The sequence below is a fragment of the Convolutriloba macropyga genome, chromosome 10 (genome assembly GCF_964194025.1).
Source record: "Convolutriloba macropyga chromosome 10, txConMacr16.3, whole genome shotgun sequence".
NCBI classification, from domain to species: domain Eukaryota; kingdom Metazoa; phylum Xenacoelomorpha; order Acoela; family Convolutidae; genus Convolutriloba; species Convolutriloba macropyga.
In genome coordinates, this window is record NC_134477.1 from 53075579 (window position 1) to 53090355 (window position 14777).

Consider the following 14777-nt stretch of genomic DNA (forward strand, 5'->3'; position numbering starts at 1 on the left):
GTTTGTGTCTATATACCATATAGATCTCTGATCATGCTTTGCCATGGACTTGTTTTTACTGTTACTGTTACTGTTACTACTGTTGACCAATCTATCACCCCTTACACCACGTATACCACCTCTCTTTGCTTCAATAAAAACGTCTAATATTTGTTTGTCTTGTAATGTATCTAATATAGTTCCACTTGACATTAACCAACAATCAAAAGTATAACCAGGAAAACTTACAAAGTGAAGAGGATTGAGCTTGAATACATCCATACTTAGTTTAACTTATTCTTTCATGCAATAGTGTAATACTTCAACATCATTCTGTAAATACTCTATAGATAGATCTCTGCCAGTTTCATATCTGTTTGCATTATAAAAGATATCTATTTATTCTTGTGTTGGTAATTTATTAGAGTGAGAGAGAGAGAGAGGATTTGAAGTCTTTGATTTTTAGATTACCGATTAGTTCTTGGTACGACTTCGTCGTGATTGGGGAAGGAGCAAACTCTTGGTTTCCCACCCTAGGCGGAGAACCCTTCCCCACGAACCTCAATAAAAGTATTGATAAGGATATATTGTTTTGTTTTTATACCCGTATGTCTTTGCCATTTCATTTAGTGGCATAGCTAAGAAGTTACAACTATCTAAGTATTTAAGATAACCAATACTAAACATCTTAGACTCACCAGCAGCTAATTGTTTGTTTTTTACTTTCCTCCTACCATTATTCTGTTTCAATAGTTTACTGTATAATAGATTCAAATCTTAGCCGGAGCCATTATGGATTATAACGGGAATTAATTTTTCTTTTTAATATCTTAGAGTACATTGCTTACATGCTCGTCCTCTATATTTACCAGTTTCATGACAGTGATCTCTTACTTTATTAATACAATTCTAACAGATATATGACTGGTGTTATTGTCTTTGTGATATAGTCTATCTTCTTTATTAAATTTCATCTTTTTGTAGTACTTGGAGTTATCTCACTTTCTTTTTCTAATAGATCTCCAGCAAATTTTTTGATACAGTCAAGACCGAAGTAGTATTTAAAATTAGTGTTAAACAGGACTTCGTCCATCTGTGCAACGACTTTGCTGGTGGTGTGCCCAACATCTTCGATGATGCTTCGCCACATATAGCCTACTGTTTTTGGTATATGTTCAGCTATTACATATTTGTTAGTGTGCTCTATGATGTTGATATGACATTCTATATGGGCAGCTAAAAAACTTTTCTTTGACGTTTGTGTTCATTTATAAAAGGAACATGTTTCATCATAGGGCAAACAATCTCTGGTTTAAATGAATGACTACATGTATAATTATTATATTTAATTTTTGAACTGAACCAATATGTACAGCTACTACAATAATAATATTTGTGATAGTTTTTATTTGGGCGATCTAATAAATTGTCTATGGTTTTAATTAGAGCACAGTGTTCTACGCCACCATTTTCCCAAACTAATATTCCGACAACTTTTTTGTCTTGATGAAAATCATCGACTGCTTTAAATAATTCTATTTTACCCAAACCTCGAGGTGTATATAGCCAAAAGTTTATAATATTTAATTTATCTATTCTTATTATATAAGCAAAATCATCTGTATGTTGTTGCCGTGGTTCAATTAGATTTTTACATATTTACTTTCACGAGTTGCATGGTCTATAGCAGGGTGTAGCCAAGCCGTAATTGATGGTTTTAGACAGTTTTATTTGTAACTACGTATACCAATATTTATTCAGAATCTTTTGGATCTGGTGGTAAAACTATTTAACTGCCAATAGATGGCTTTATTTGGTTCAATACTTACAATTAGTATTAACTGAATACTTCTTACTCCAAGAAAATCACAGTCGTGGCCATAACATTCAAATAATTTTTTTTCGGTATCTAGCCACTGTTTGAAGTCACCGTAATCGTATATAGCCCAAATAATAATATTGTCAGTGTTGAAAAATATTTTCATGATGCTAACTTCGTCTTAAGTTCTCTTCTTGTCATATTCTGCTGTGATATTTTTGAAACTCCTAACTCTTCTAAACTGGTAACAAATTTTAATTTCTTCTACCGAGTAATTAATTGCTTCAATGTAGTTTCCAGCTTTATCAGTAACATAAAATTGTCTCTTGTTCAAGCTAGAGTTTATATCATAGCCTTCAGTATCCTCTAGATAACTTCTATTATGACTCTATCAATGGGTAGTAAGGGCTACTCAACTTCTAAATATTTCATTACATTCTTTACATTCGTACCTAATTCCAACATAGATTTTATCATCAGTCTCAATTTTAGGTTTAGTTTTAGTCTCAGTTTTATGTTTAGTCTCAGCTTTAATCATAGTCTCAGTTTTAGGTTCAGTCTAAGTTATAGTCTTAGTGTAAGTTTTAGGTTTAGTCTCAGTTTTAGTCTTAGTCTCAGTTTTAGTCTCAGCCCAATCTTCATCGATCAGCTCTCTGATTTTTTCTAAGTCTTCGCTTGTTAAATTGTGTTTGAGAAACTCTTTCTTTGATTTGAAAGATAACTTGCAGATAATACACTCGTTGTTTTTGTTGACATCCATTTCTTTAGGGAAAAAATTGAATTTTCAAAATATGAAAAATGCTTTCAAAATGTCTGAAATTTAGAGATAAACAGTGGAAAGAATGTTGTTGTTAATGTAGAGAACAACCTTATGAATGATTTATGTGTAAAATGGTCATTAAAGAGAAAGATAGAAAAGACCATATGAGTAAACATTATAATGAAGCGGAGTCATATTTAACTTCTAGTATGTGTAAACATAATAAACATATTTTTTATTTTAAGTTTAAAACAAATAAATGCAGATTATGTGTTTATTTACATAGATATAGAGTTAGCTGTACTATGGATATATTTAAAGACCATTACATGTTAAAATATTTAATTTTTGAGATGAAATTTACTATATTTGGGTATTACTTTTTTATTTTTAAAAAAGGGGGAAAATGTCTGTGTTTTGTGATGAATAAATGTATGCGTGTAGTAGTGGATAAAACAAGGGTACCGATTAGACGCGCGATTTGGCCCGGTTCCTATACGCGGAAAGCGTGTAGGGAAATGGGACAAGTCGGTTGGCTTGTCAGTACCCTTGTTTTATCCACTACTGAAGTGACCTCGGCAGAGTCAAGTAGCCATGCTTAAAACACAAAACGAGCACGCTTTCAAGTGACAAAAGTCAACGGTAGTCAACTTCTGGCTATTTAGGATATTTTGGCATTTTAACTTCTGGCAATGCAGACTTTCAACCTTTTAAAAAAGTGATTGTGAGTGTTTTTTAGCAAAGTTAGATGAATCTGCTTAAGTCAATTCGCAAATCTGATTGACATCACGATTGGCTAGGCGGCTCTCAACTGCCAAAAGTTTTGAGTAACTTCAGCAGAGTCACGGAAAACTGTATATCACTTTATGAATGATGAATATGATTTGAACAAAAACCTATAATGAGTAAAATTAATTATTCGAAAGCACAGATTTTTAGGTAAGTTTTTTAGACAGATGTTCATTTTTAGTTGACCACTATTAATACAAAAATTCACCACTTTCACAGCATTCGCGTTAAAAATGTGTGCTCTTTGCGATGAAAGACAATAATTTTCATCACAAATCACCTCAATTCTTACAGTATTTCCTGTTACAGTTGCGACTTGGGGTCACAAAAATTAAGGATCCTTTCCGTTTGATTCGGTTCTGAAACAATTAATTTTGTGAACCAAGTGAAACTAAACCTGATTAAAAACGGTATGCATCATTATGTTCTATTTTTTTTTCAATATATGAAACTCTGAAGCGAAGCAATTTATCGTTCAGCTATTTTTTTCATTGAATATTGAAGTATTTTTCCTCGCAAGTGTCCATGAAATTCATCTCATAGGGACCTGGCATACAGCGTAATGGAGAGTTTTGCCATTACACTCATAGTCGTCAATTCCCAGGTACTCTGGCTGCATCCCGGGTCGGCTTTGGGCCGTGCACTTCTCGTCCCGCTCGTCCAGAGCGTTTCCAGGCTGGGTCTCATTGCGCCAAAGTGCATCTGGGTGGTCGCGATCACCAAATGTCTTTTGGTAGTTGGACCTTTTTTTCCGTTCCATTTCCTGCTCTTCACGCAAGTTCACTACACCTGGAAGGACTGTGATATTTATTTCCCTGTAGTAGTCTGTCCAGAACCCGGACTGACTGTCCTGAGGAAGTCCTTCCTTAATTGCCCACTCCAGAATAAGTGCAAGCTCCGTCTATGAAACAAAAATAAATCGCCAAATTTTGTTTTAAAAACTACCCATTTTCTAAAATCCAGTCCAAGTATAAGCGCTTCATTTGTTGCTTTCCATTAAGCATTCAAAAAATATGCTTTTTGATTTTAAAATTTCATTTGCCACTGTGAACAAAGTTGTAGCTTTCATAGCTTCGTGAATTAACAAAATAAGGAGTCCGCACATACAGATCCAGGATATAAAAAAACAAGGATATCGTAATAGCGCAAATGTAAATTACTCTATTTGTAGGCATATTCACAAGAAAAGACATAAACTGGAAGGCTGCAGCAAAATATGTTACAGGCCTAATTAGCTCTGTATTTTCCAAATTTTGTAACTTAGTTCGAAGTTTTGTAACGGAAGTGCTTGCGTACACAAAACACATTCAATTCGTTCATTTTCAAATTTTTAAAAAGTTTCGTTTTTGCATTTGAATCCACCAAACTTTTTAGTAATATTTATAGTTCAAAACTACCAGTCGGTGTGTTTCGCGCACAGTTCTTGCTTGAGGAAGCTCGGAAGGAATGAAAATTTTCTCTTAAGATCGTTTTGAACGTAAATTGTATGAACTGTTTTCCAAACCAACAAAAAAAAACCAAATGTTTTTGTCTGCTCTCCAATTGTGTATTCCCTCTCAAACTCGCTTGACGAAATATGGTTATTTGATTGGTTGGAAAAACTACTGTGCGAAGGATAACGGTTGCAAATTTTCTTTGTTATAAGTTATCGTCCTTTAATATTTCCTCAAAAAAAAGCGGCTTGATAATAATCATATTATCAGTAAAAATGAGAAAAGAAGTAATACTAGGTTAAACTTCTAGGTAAAAATTTCTTGGTTAAAACTTCTAGGCTAGGGCCCGCACTCGACGAAAACCTTATCGAGCGAATGAAAATGAAATATATGTTGGTAGTTCTATGAAATCACTTTAAACATGCGTTTCTTTCATATCTAAATTCTTAAAATTTCGAAAGTAAAGTGTTTTAAACCAACAACTAAATACGCTCCTATTTAAAAAAATGTTAGTAAGTAAAAACATTAACAACGGAATCTGCGCTAATTACAGAGAAAATATATAGGCAAGAATCTCACTTCAAAGCAGGTTATTTTAGATTACAGATTATTTTATATAGTTAGAACTGAAGATATCATATTTTAGTTGCTGATAAAATTGATAGTTTTTCACAAATATTTGGTTTTTTTTATTGAAGTGGCAGTTAATAAAGAGAAAAATAAGATGAAACATTTTCACACTTTAAATAAAACTCTAGTTTCTCTGTTTTAGTTAGCAAAAATTTTGTGAAAACTATTAGCAAATGTTGGTCGGGACTGTAAAAAAAATAAATCAAAACAAAATATGTTGAAAACGATTTTCGCAGTTAAGACGTGCTGGAACTCATCTTTGTTGATTGAAACTCAATCGAGCATTTGTATGTAATATGAGCCACCTCTTTATTATAATTCGCTATCGGCAATCATTTTCCTAGAAAAGTAGATAGACAATTGTCTTAATCGTCTATTAAAAATCAGTTTACTGATCAGATAAAGAAGAGACAAGGCTATGCTAACAACCTAGCATGTTTGTGACACCCATTTCAAGGCCATATACTTCGCTTTTCAGTTCACTTCAAATTTGTACTTAGTTTGATGTTTTCTGCTCTCCAATTGTTGCCTGTTTTATTTAGCCATATTTAATATCCTATAACCATTTGATAGCTCTTTTAAATGTTTTCATCAATCAGATGAGTTATTGTCTGCAGAGGAAGTCATGCTCTTATTTTTTTCATTTCTCTGATTTTAAATCGGTTTCATTCTTTATTCTCAAATTGAGTATTCTCTTTAAATTCTAAAATCAGCAAAGCCAAAATAGCTCAATTCAAACCATAGCGGTTAAATGTCAATTGCGAGGTAACTCACAAGTAATATATGCTGGATTTTGCTGAGCAAATTCAATCTACAACAAGAACTAAAATTCAATCCAACTCACAAAGGGTGTCCCGCTTTTTCACCCCTATTTATTTAACCCCCTATCATTTAACCCCGATTTTTTCACCCCTCTATCATTTAACCCCTCTATCATTTAACCCCTCTATCATTTCACCCCGATTTTAATCTTTTGTAAAATAAGGACAATTTAATTAGCAATATAGTCATTTGGCCATGCCTCGCGGGCCATGGCCATGCCTCAGCGGCCCATGGGACTTGATATGAAACTATCACAACCGAACATAGAATTAAATTATCTACTTATTTATGACAAAATATGCCTTTAATGTCGAATTGCGCCTTGTGAAATCAGATTTTAATTATTAGGCTGCTAAATAACGACTCGGCGCAGTCAGCACACAGAGAGTCAAGGAAAACGCTCCTCTCTGTTGAACCTTTCCATTATTCAAGGTGACCAATCTGAGTCACAGGTAAATGTCAAAAATTCCAGAATCCAAACGCCTAAATATGTTATCTTTGCAGCACTTAGATGTGCACGTGGCTAAAAGTTTCAGTGCAAAAAATTTACAATACTCAAATATTGCTTCTCGTTGACCTTATCAATATTGAACACCATGCCACCTAATACGTTACTGTATTGTGATGTTTTAAAGCTCAAACACAGGCTCCACTCCTTGATAGCACGAATTAAATTCCCAACAATAACGACGTCTCAATAGATAATTCAGTGCAGAATAAATCAACGCCTGTAAATGTAAAGCCCAACTTTTTTCCAACGCAACCTATTTGTGACATCTTAAGCATCACGACCAACATTGGTATTACAACCACAACTTGAACTGAGACAAATGATCCAACCGTTAGTTTACAGAGCCAACAAGTCACTATCGGTAATAACCTTGTCTACGCTACACCTCCAGCAGCAAATTTTCCCAATATCGCTTTCATATCGAAGAGTTCTACTGCTTCAGCTCGCCTACCGTCTACATTAATACATCCGATGATGCCACAAATGATTTACTGTTAAAAGCAACGTAATTAAACAGCAGGCAGAGACTATAGCAGCCAAGAAAAATGGTAATCTGCCTTATTATAAATTGCTGTTTTACTGCTGGTCTCGTAGTGGCATGGGTGGAAGAGCCAGTTCAGGAGTATCATTGACTCAAAGCCAATTGCGGATAATGTTAAGTTTAATTGCCTGAAGTTAAATGCTAGTAACAGAGAATTTAAAGACCGCTACCGCTGAGTTTGTATATTGTCGTGTTATGTATAAATATGCACTCAAGTTTTTTGAACGTAAGTTTGGTCAAGAACACGTGTTAGTTAGCGCACACCTAGAAAAACTTAAAAGCTTTCGAGTAGTCAAAGCGCATAATAACGATAGCGTAATAGATTATTGTACAATCAAATGAGGTCTTGTAGGGGGTTTTGCAGTGACTTTCGTATGACTCTGAATTAAAGACGCCTTAATACAGCTGTGTAGAAGTAACCTCGCAGTGTGAAGCAGTCTGGATCATTGTCCACCGTACACAAGCATTGAGTGCAGCTACTCTCACTGCTCTTAGAGCAAAACATCTACTCCTCAGCTAAGAGGGAAATACAGCAGCGATTGTAAGTCTGCCAATTTTATAGCAAAATAGAGTTAGAGTAACGTTCACATCCAGCAGTAAGATGGATTCAATTTCTTGATTAAGATTAGATACCCCACCATATTTTCAAGTAAGATTTACCCCCTAATTGTGCTCTATCCTTTCTATCTATTTACTAATTAATCTTTATAACTAATCAATTTTATTTTCTAGCAAATAACACATAGATTTGGAAATTAGCAAAGAACATTGTGAGCATTTAGTGAGACTTATTCTAGCACATAATTAAGGTCGCTACAATAATATAGGTTTAGCTCTAGTGTGGCAATTAAGATCAAGCGAATAAAATACCTACCACATCAGAGTTATAAGGGGGTGCAAGGATATAGGGGTTAAAAGATAGAGGAGATAAAAGAAGCGGGGTTAAAATATGCGGGGTTAAATGAATCGAGGTGAAAAGAAGTAGAACCCTTACAAAGCTAAGTGCGATTTTGCACCGAAAAACTGGTCTGCCAAAATTGAGCAACAAATCTGAATTGCGCTTTGTGAAATCAGATTTTAATTATTAGGCTGCTAAATAACGACTTGGCGCAGTCAGCACACAGAGAGTCAAGGAAAACGCTCCTCTCTAATGAATCTTTCCAATATTCAAGGTGACGAATCTGAGTCACAGGTAAATGTCAAAAATTCCTGACTCCAAACGCCTAAATATGTTATCTTTGCAGCACTTAGATGTGCACGTGGCTAAAAGTTTCAGTGCGAAAAATTTACAATACTCAAATATTGCTTCTCGTTGACCTTATCCATATTGAACACCATGCCACCTAATACGTTACTGTATAAAAAATTGTAGTTTATCAATACACAATTCCTATCTTCGGTGCTAAGTATTTAACCACTTGTGCATATTATGCATTGCAGTTTGTTGCACAAGATAATGCAAGACAGACACCTGGAGTTGCAATTGATGTACTTGAAAGTTTTTACATTGATGACAACCTAGATTTTTTTGATTAACTGTAAAATACTACAACAGTTATAATGATCTTCTTCATTTTTCGCAATTTGGGTGGATTCACGCTTATCAAATTTGGATACAATGTACCAAATTTAGCGGATCAGATTGGAAAAACTGTTCAATCCACCAAATGAATGATTATAATTTAAACGAAAGAAGATTGAACACAATGAAATTGGGCTAAAATGGGACCACTTAAACGACACGTTAGATTTCAGCAGGGGTCCTAGCAGTACGGCCTCGCAAAAACTAATGCAACGGGTTTTTTGAGGCCATGTAATTTCAGCCAATTAACTTACTTGCACTTTTCACAGTAATTTCTCGTTTGAAGCGTACAGATACCTGGCTGGCTTGTGGTCGAATGTGTGACAAAAATTTATCAGGAGAAACTTTGTTATTTATCAGGTTACTTTGTTTGCATGAAGCACCGAACTGCCTGCCTTGGTTCACATAACCATACCAAGTAGTTACTTCACCGGAACTCATAGTTACCAGGAATTCGATATGCTTGTTGACAGGTCAAAGGACGTATTTGAAATTATCGCGTTCTTGTGAGCCCAAGTCACTTCCGCATTTTGTTTGGAAAAAACAGCGCTGGTCTTTGTCATATCAAAAGCTCCTGTGCCACCTATGAACATGATGGAAGCCTCAATGCTCAAACTGCAAGCTGTCTGACTCGCTGCTCATTTGAAAACAGAAGTATGTAGAGCCTTATTCGTTTCTATTGAAAAAATTATCACGCACGTGGACAGATAGATAGGTTTCCAATGGCTCAACTCCACCATGAAGCACCATGTTTTCCTTGTAAGCCAAGTTTGTTAAAATTTGGAGTACATGCAGAAAATTTCGACTATGCATGTGGAAATTTTCTAGTCTCTGGATGCAAGTTTCTGTGCAAAGGGAGTTGAGCAGTTCGTCTCGCGATGTGTTATACCCTCCTTGATCTGGTCAGATAAAAACATTAATTCTGTTGGAGCGGGAAAAGAATTTCATGGGGACATACAGCTGCGATATCCCATTATCATTGGAGCTGATTTTGCTAATCAAAGCAGCAAGTGGAACTTCAATCCACTCAGTGCGCCTCATCATGATGGCATCTTTGAAAGGATAGTTCGTAGTTTTAAGCGTGTGAAGTACACAACTTCTAGTCACTCGTAATCTCAAGTCTGAGGTGTTAACAAAAATGTTTTTCTTGTGGTGCTTTCTTTGAATCCATGTCATCTAACGACCGTAAGAGCTGATCCAAAACCATTTGAACGTACTTTTGAACCCACAATCAAGTTAAAAGGGAAATTAATCTAAAGCAATTATGTCAAATCACGTACATTAATCATCGTGAACTATGAATGCACAGTCTATCAAGTATACAATGCACAAGTCTACGAAAATACTTTAACTCAGATGAAACAGACTTGATCACAGGTAAAGTATCAAAAACTCAGTTTCTTAAGTTTACTGATTTTTCGTTATCCTTTTCGGGGAAATTGTTTACACCTCTGAGACTTCTTATTCATGTAATCCATTGAATCAAAGAGATATAAAATTTTTTCAATGCTTTCGTTCTGAAATTTTTGTACTGGTTGTTTATCTTAGAAAGTATTTTCTTCCCGATTTTCCAATTTTCGTTACCAAGCAAACGAAAACAATTTAATGCTGCTTGTGGACAGACTACATATACCTAGGCTTTAAAAAGAAAAAAACTCAACTGCTCTTCTTTTAGGCTGAACTCATTTTTGAACTCCTTTTGTTCATCTTCGACCTTTGAAAAGTAAAAAACCAAAAACATGCGATGTGTGTTTTTGTGTTTGTGTATGTGCATCCCTATTCCCCTTCAGAACTGGTTGAGATTGCCTATCACATTTTTAACTAAATGTTATTCCAGTATGACCAAGAATGGAAGACTTGACTGTGTAAGCTATATGGGTTTATTTTTTTTCCAAAAACATACAAGAGTCGGCTGCAAATGTGGGTTTATTGTTGGAAAATGCAGCCAAAAATAACTTTTACATCGTTTTGTCTAGCTGCAAATGCTTTCAAAGAAAAAAGATCGAAATGAAATTGAGTGCAAATTCTAATTGTCAGAACAAGAGCTGAAACAGACTTGATCTCCGGTAAAGTATCAATAACTCAGTTTCCTAAGTTTACTGATTTTTCGTAACCCTTTTCGGCAAAATTGTTTACACCTCTGAGACTTCTAACTCATATAATCCATTGAATCAAAGAGATATATCATTGTTTCAATGCTTTCGGTCGGAAACCTTTTTTGTACTGGTTGTTTATCTTAGAATTAATTTTCCTCCCGTTTTTTTTAAATTTTCGTTACCAAGCAAACGAAAACAAATTGTTGCTACTTGCAGACAGACTAAATATACTTTGGCTTTAAAAAGAAAAAAATCAACTGCTCTTCTTTTGAAAGTTGAACTCATTTTTGAACTCTTTTTTTTTAATCTTTGACCTTCGAACACAATAAAGGACCAAAACCATGCGATGTGTATTTGTGTGTTTGTGTACGTGTATGTGTGTCTGTGTATGTGCGTGTGTGTGTGTAAATTTTTGTAAAAACAATATGTGGAAAGACCATGTGGAAAAGTTTTATTGGGTGTGATTGTGTGGAAGCGGATGTCAGCAGAACCGAAACAATTTCAGTTCTAGGTGCCAGATGTCTTTTTGCCCTCTTTTGGACTTAACCTACCTTTGTGTCCACATTTACAAGTTGGCTATTCGAGAAGTGACTGTTACAGTGCTCTTTTGCGCCATCTCTGTCGATTTTGCCAGCATCCAGGTCCAGTGCGAAGCAGACCAAATCGCCAACACCTGTCAGTTCAGTAGTCCCCTGTGGACAGACCACTTCCGCTAGATGGGGTGCAACGAGGGACATCAGTATCGTTGCAGTCAAGATCATTTCTGGAATTCTTGTCAACATCCCTATTCCCCTTCAGAACTGGTTCAGATTTCCTATAAGATTTTGAACGAAATGTTATTCATTTATAACCAAGTTTGAAAGAGTTGACTGTATAAGCTATATGGGTTTATTTTTTATTCCAAAAACATACAAGAGTCGGGCTGCAAATGTGGATTTTTTTTTGGAAAATGCAGCCAAAAAAAACTTTTACATCGTTTTGGCTGGCTGCAGATGCTTTCAAAGAAAAAAGATCGAGTTGCAATTTAGAGCAGTTTCTAATCGTCAGAAGAAGTGTGACAAAATTCAAGTTTTTATTTAAGTTCGCGAACAAAAGTCCAAGTTTCCGGGACAAAAAAGCGGGATACTTTCCGTTTCTGCCCCCCCCCCCCGCATCTTAACGGATGTGTGGGTAAATACTATTCACACACGCAAACCCACGTGTTATTGTTTACCTTTATTGTGAATCCACGTGCTGTCTTACTGGGGGTACATAAAGTACTGGGGTCACAAATGGAAAAGATCCAGAAAATGATATGCAATTATATGTTTTTGTTTGAACTTTTATTGTTTTTTTTTTCAAAACATGTTATGATATTTTTTTGAGCTATTTGTAAACAGAAGCAGTTTGTAGACAAATCGCATTGATCAAAATTTATAATGTCGATCTGTCTAAACTTTTGATAAAAGTAACATAATTGAGCAAATTAATCGCCTCCTCTATTCAATTGAAAACATGTTTAGTTATTTTTTTAAAAGCATTCACTAAGACAATCAATAATGACAACAAACAAAGGCCGTAGTCAAAAGAACTTGGATGTATTAAATTACTGCATAGGTGCAAATTAACACGAAACAATTGGCCTCCGGTTTTTGTTACAAATTTTTAACATTTTCGTTTTTCACTGTATTTTATTATTTAATCAAGGCTCTATATTTAAAGATTTATAAAATGCTTTCAATACCAAATAAATTATTTCTAGGAAAAACGATAATATTTCAACATATTTTTTTGCTCTGAAAAACTCATTGTGAGGGTTGCAGGTTCAAAATGTGTCCCAAATGACAAATTAATCTGTTCGTGATTTGAACTGATATGAATTTTACGATAAGTTACGATTGTATAAAAAGTATTAAGCTTTTTATTAAGCTTGTATTAAGCTTATAAAGTATTAAGTACAAACATGTATTAGGTTGAGCCAAAACTATCTAAAGGAAATCATAGCCTAAACAAATCGATGAAAAAAAATAGAAGAAATCTTTAAAATGTGAAATTTTGCCATAAATAAGTTCAATCTAAGTGGTCTTTTTTCATCAGGGCGTTTTTTTGTCAAACAAAATTATCTGATTACAATTTATACTTTTCTAGCAAGAACCGAAAGTGTGAATGAACTAAATTGCTCTATATTTTGGGATGAAATATGGTTTTTTCAAATTTCCTCGAGATTTTTGCTATGTGGTGTATTCAAAAATGGTTATTTATAATGCTTGTCCAAATACGACAGAAATGGAGTTTTTCATGACTGATCTTTTCTAAGTTTTGTAAGTTAGAAACATTAAATTTAAAAATTTGTAAAACCCATTAATTGCTGTGTTTGAATGTCAATGACAGTCATTGAGTTTTTTGTCATTTACTGCTTTCAATTAACTACTGATAAAAAAGGGGTGAGGGGTAAGATATGATTGACTCAATTTGAGAAATTGGGTTCGAAAAAACTTAAATCTTGAAAAAAATGAGAAAAAAAAACGTGAATTTTGCTCGGCTTGCTTTGATTTTTATTATTGCTGTGACTTTGTTCTCGAACCTCCTTTTATTTATTAAATTCCAGTTTTGTTTTGCAGAATAGCTCTAAGCATTTGATATAGCTTTTTACCCTAAGATATCGAACATACCTTAAAACTTTTCGGCAAATTTTCTCGACTTTTTTACAAAGTTTGTCAAATCGTTGATAACTTCACTAAACAATGACTGGCGAAAAATGATAAAGCAGACGGAAAATTGATGTTAAATAGCACCGCAACTGTTTTTTTATGTCACCAATGGCAAGTGCATTTATCAAACAGAAAGTATCCCAGAGCTTTTCCCTATGTGAACTCAATTTTAGCTCAATTTTCAGGGGAGAATTGAGAAGTAGTGAAGGACGTCCTAGGGAGAAGAATACTGATTTGGCGTCAAAATTGCATAGTCGAAAGCTGGGCTGGCGCCTGCAAATGTCTAAGAGTCTTACTGCGCTTCAGACGTCAAATGGTGCTCTTTCATAAGAAAACACTGAGTTTTCAAACCATATTAGAAATTCGCAATATGGAAAAGGTATTATACTTTCACTGCGAAGTATACAATAAAACAACAGAAAACAACATGCCTATTAATGAATAAAGAAAAAGTGATGTAGTGTCAATCATTAAAATCATTTCGTTCTCTTTGCGCATCGAATGTTTCTCCTAGAAATTTAACCATGTATTACATTTCTTGGGTCCCTCACAAATTCACTCAGAAAGAAATTGTTTAGCAATTGTTCCACTCTTTTTTTATTTGCAAAGCTTAGGCTGGGTGAAATTCTGTTCTAGAGAAATATACCTGGAGATTAACGCTTTTTTTTCGGCCAACTTACAGTTAACTATGTGTGTGGTGTACAGTCTGTCTGAGTTCTTGCGAATATAGAGTTTGGCAATTGGCAGTCTAACTCTTGTTTGTGAAAAAATAGTTTCGAAAATGAGAGAAATTTTTGGCTCAATAAGCAGCTCGGTAGTTCAGCAAATATGTGATTGAATATTTTATATTCCAATTTATTGAGCTCTCGTGCTTTCTTCTGTTAACGCAAGCTTGATTGAACGCAGTTTGATTAAAGTTCCAAACCAAAAAATATTTTTTAATCAATAGTTGGGAGAAATACCTCTCAATATTGCTGAAAACAATCTGTGTTTATGTTAGTTTTTCCAAGAAAACGGTCTATTTTGCTCCAAGGCCATTTTTAAGAGTTCTTGATAGATGGTTTAGATTACTGTGAAGATCAAATCCTAAAGATTTAACATGCTGCTTTTGCGAAAGCTTTCTGT

General features: G+C 34.6%; 1 protein-coding gene across 1 annotated transcript; it reads right to left on the bottom strand.

The window, feature by feature from the left end:
• Positions 1 to 3755: 3755 nt before the first annotated feature.
• LOC142348698 (uncharacterized) lies at positions 3756 to 13801 on the bottom strand. Its single transcript, XM_075400148.1, has 3 exons — positions 13614 to 13801; positions 11514 to 11776; positions 3756 to 4248 (listed from the first exon to the last, which is right to left on the bottom strand). Exons 2-3 carry the CDS (start codon positions 11742 to 11744, stop codon positions 3880 to 3882), a joined length of 600 nt encoding a protein of 199 aa, XP_075256263.1. The 5' UTR covers positions 11745 to 11776; positions 13614 to 13801; the 3' UTR covers positions 3756 to 3879.
• Positions 13802 to 14777: the final 976 nt, after the last annotated feature.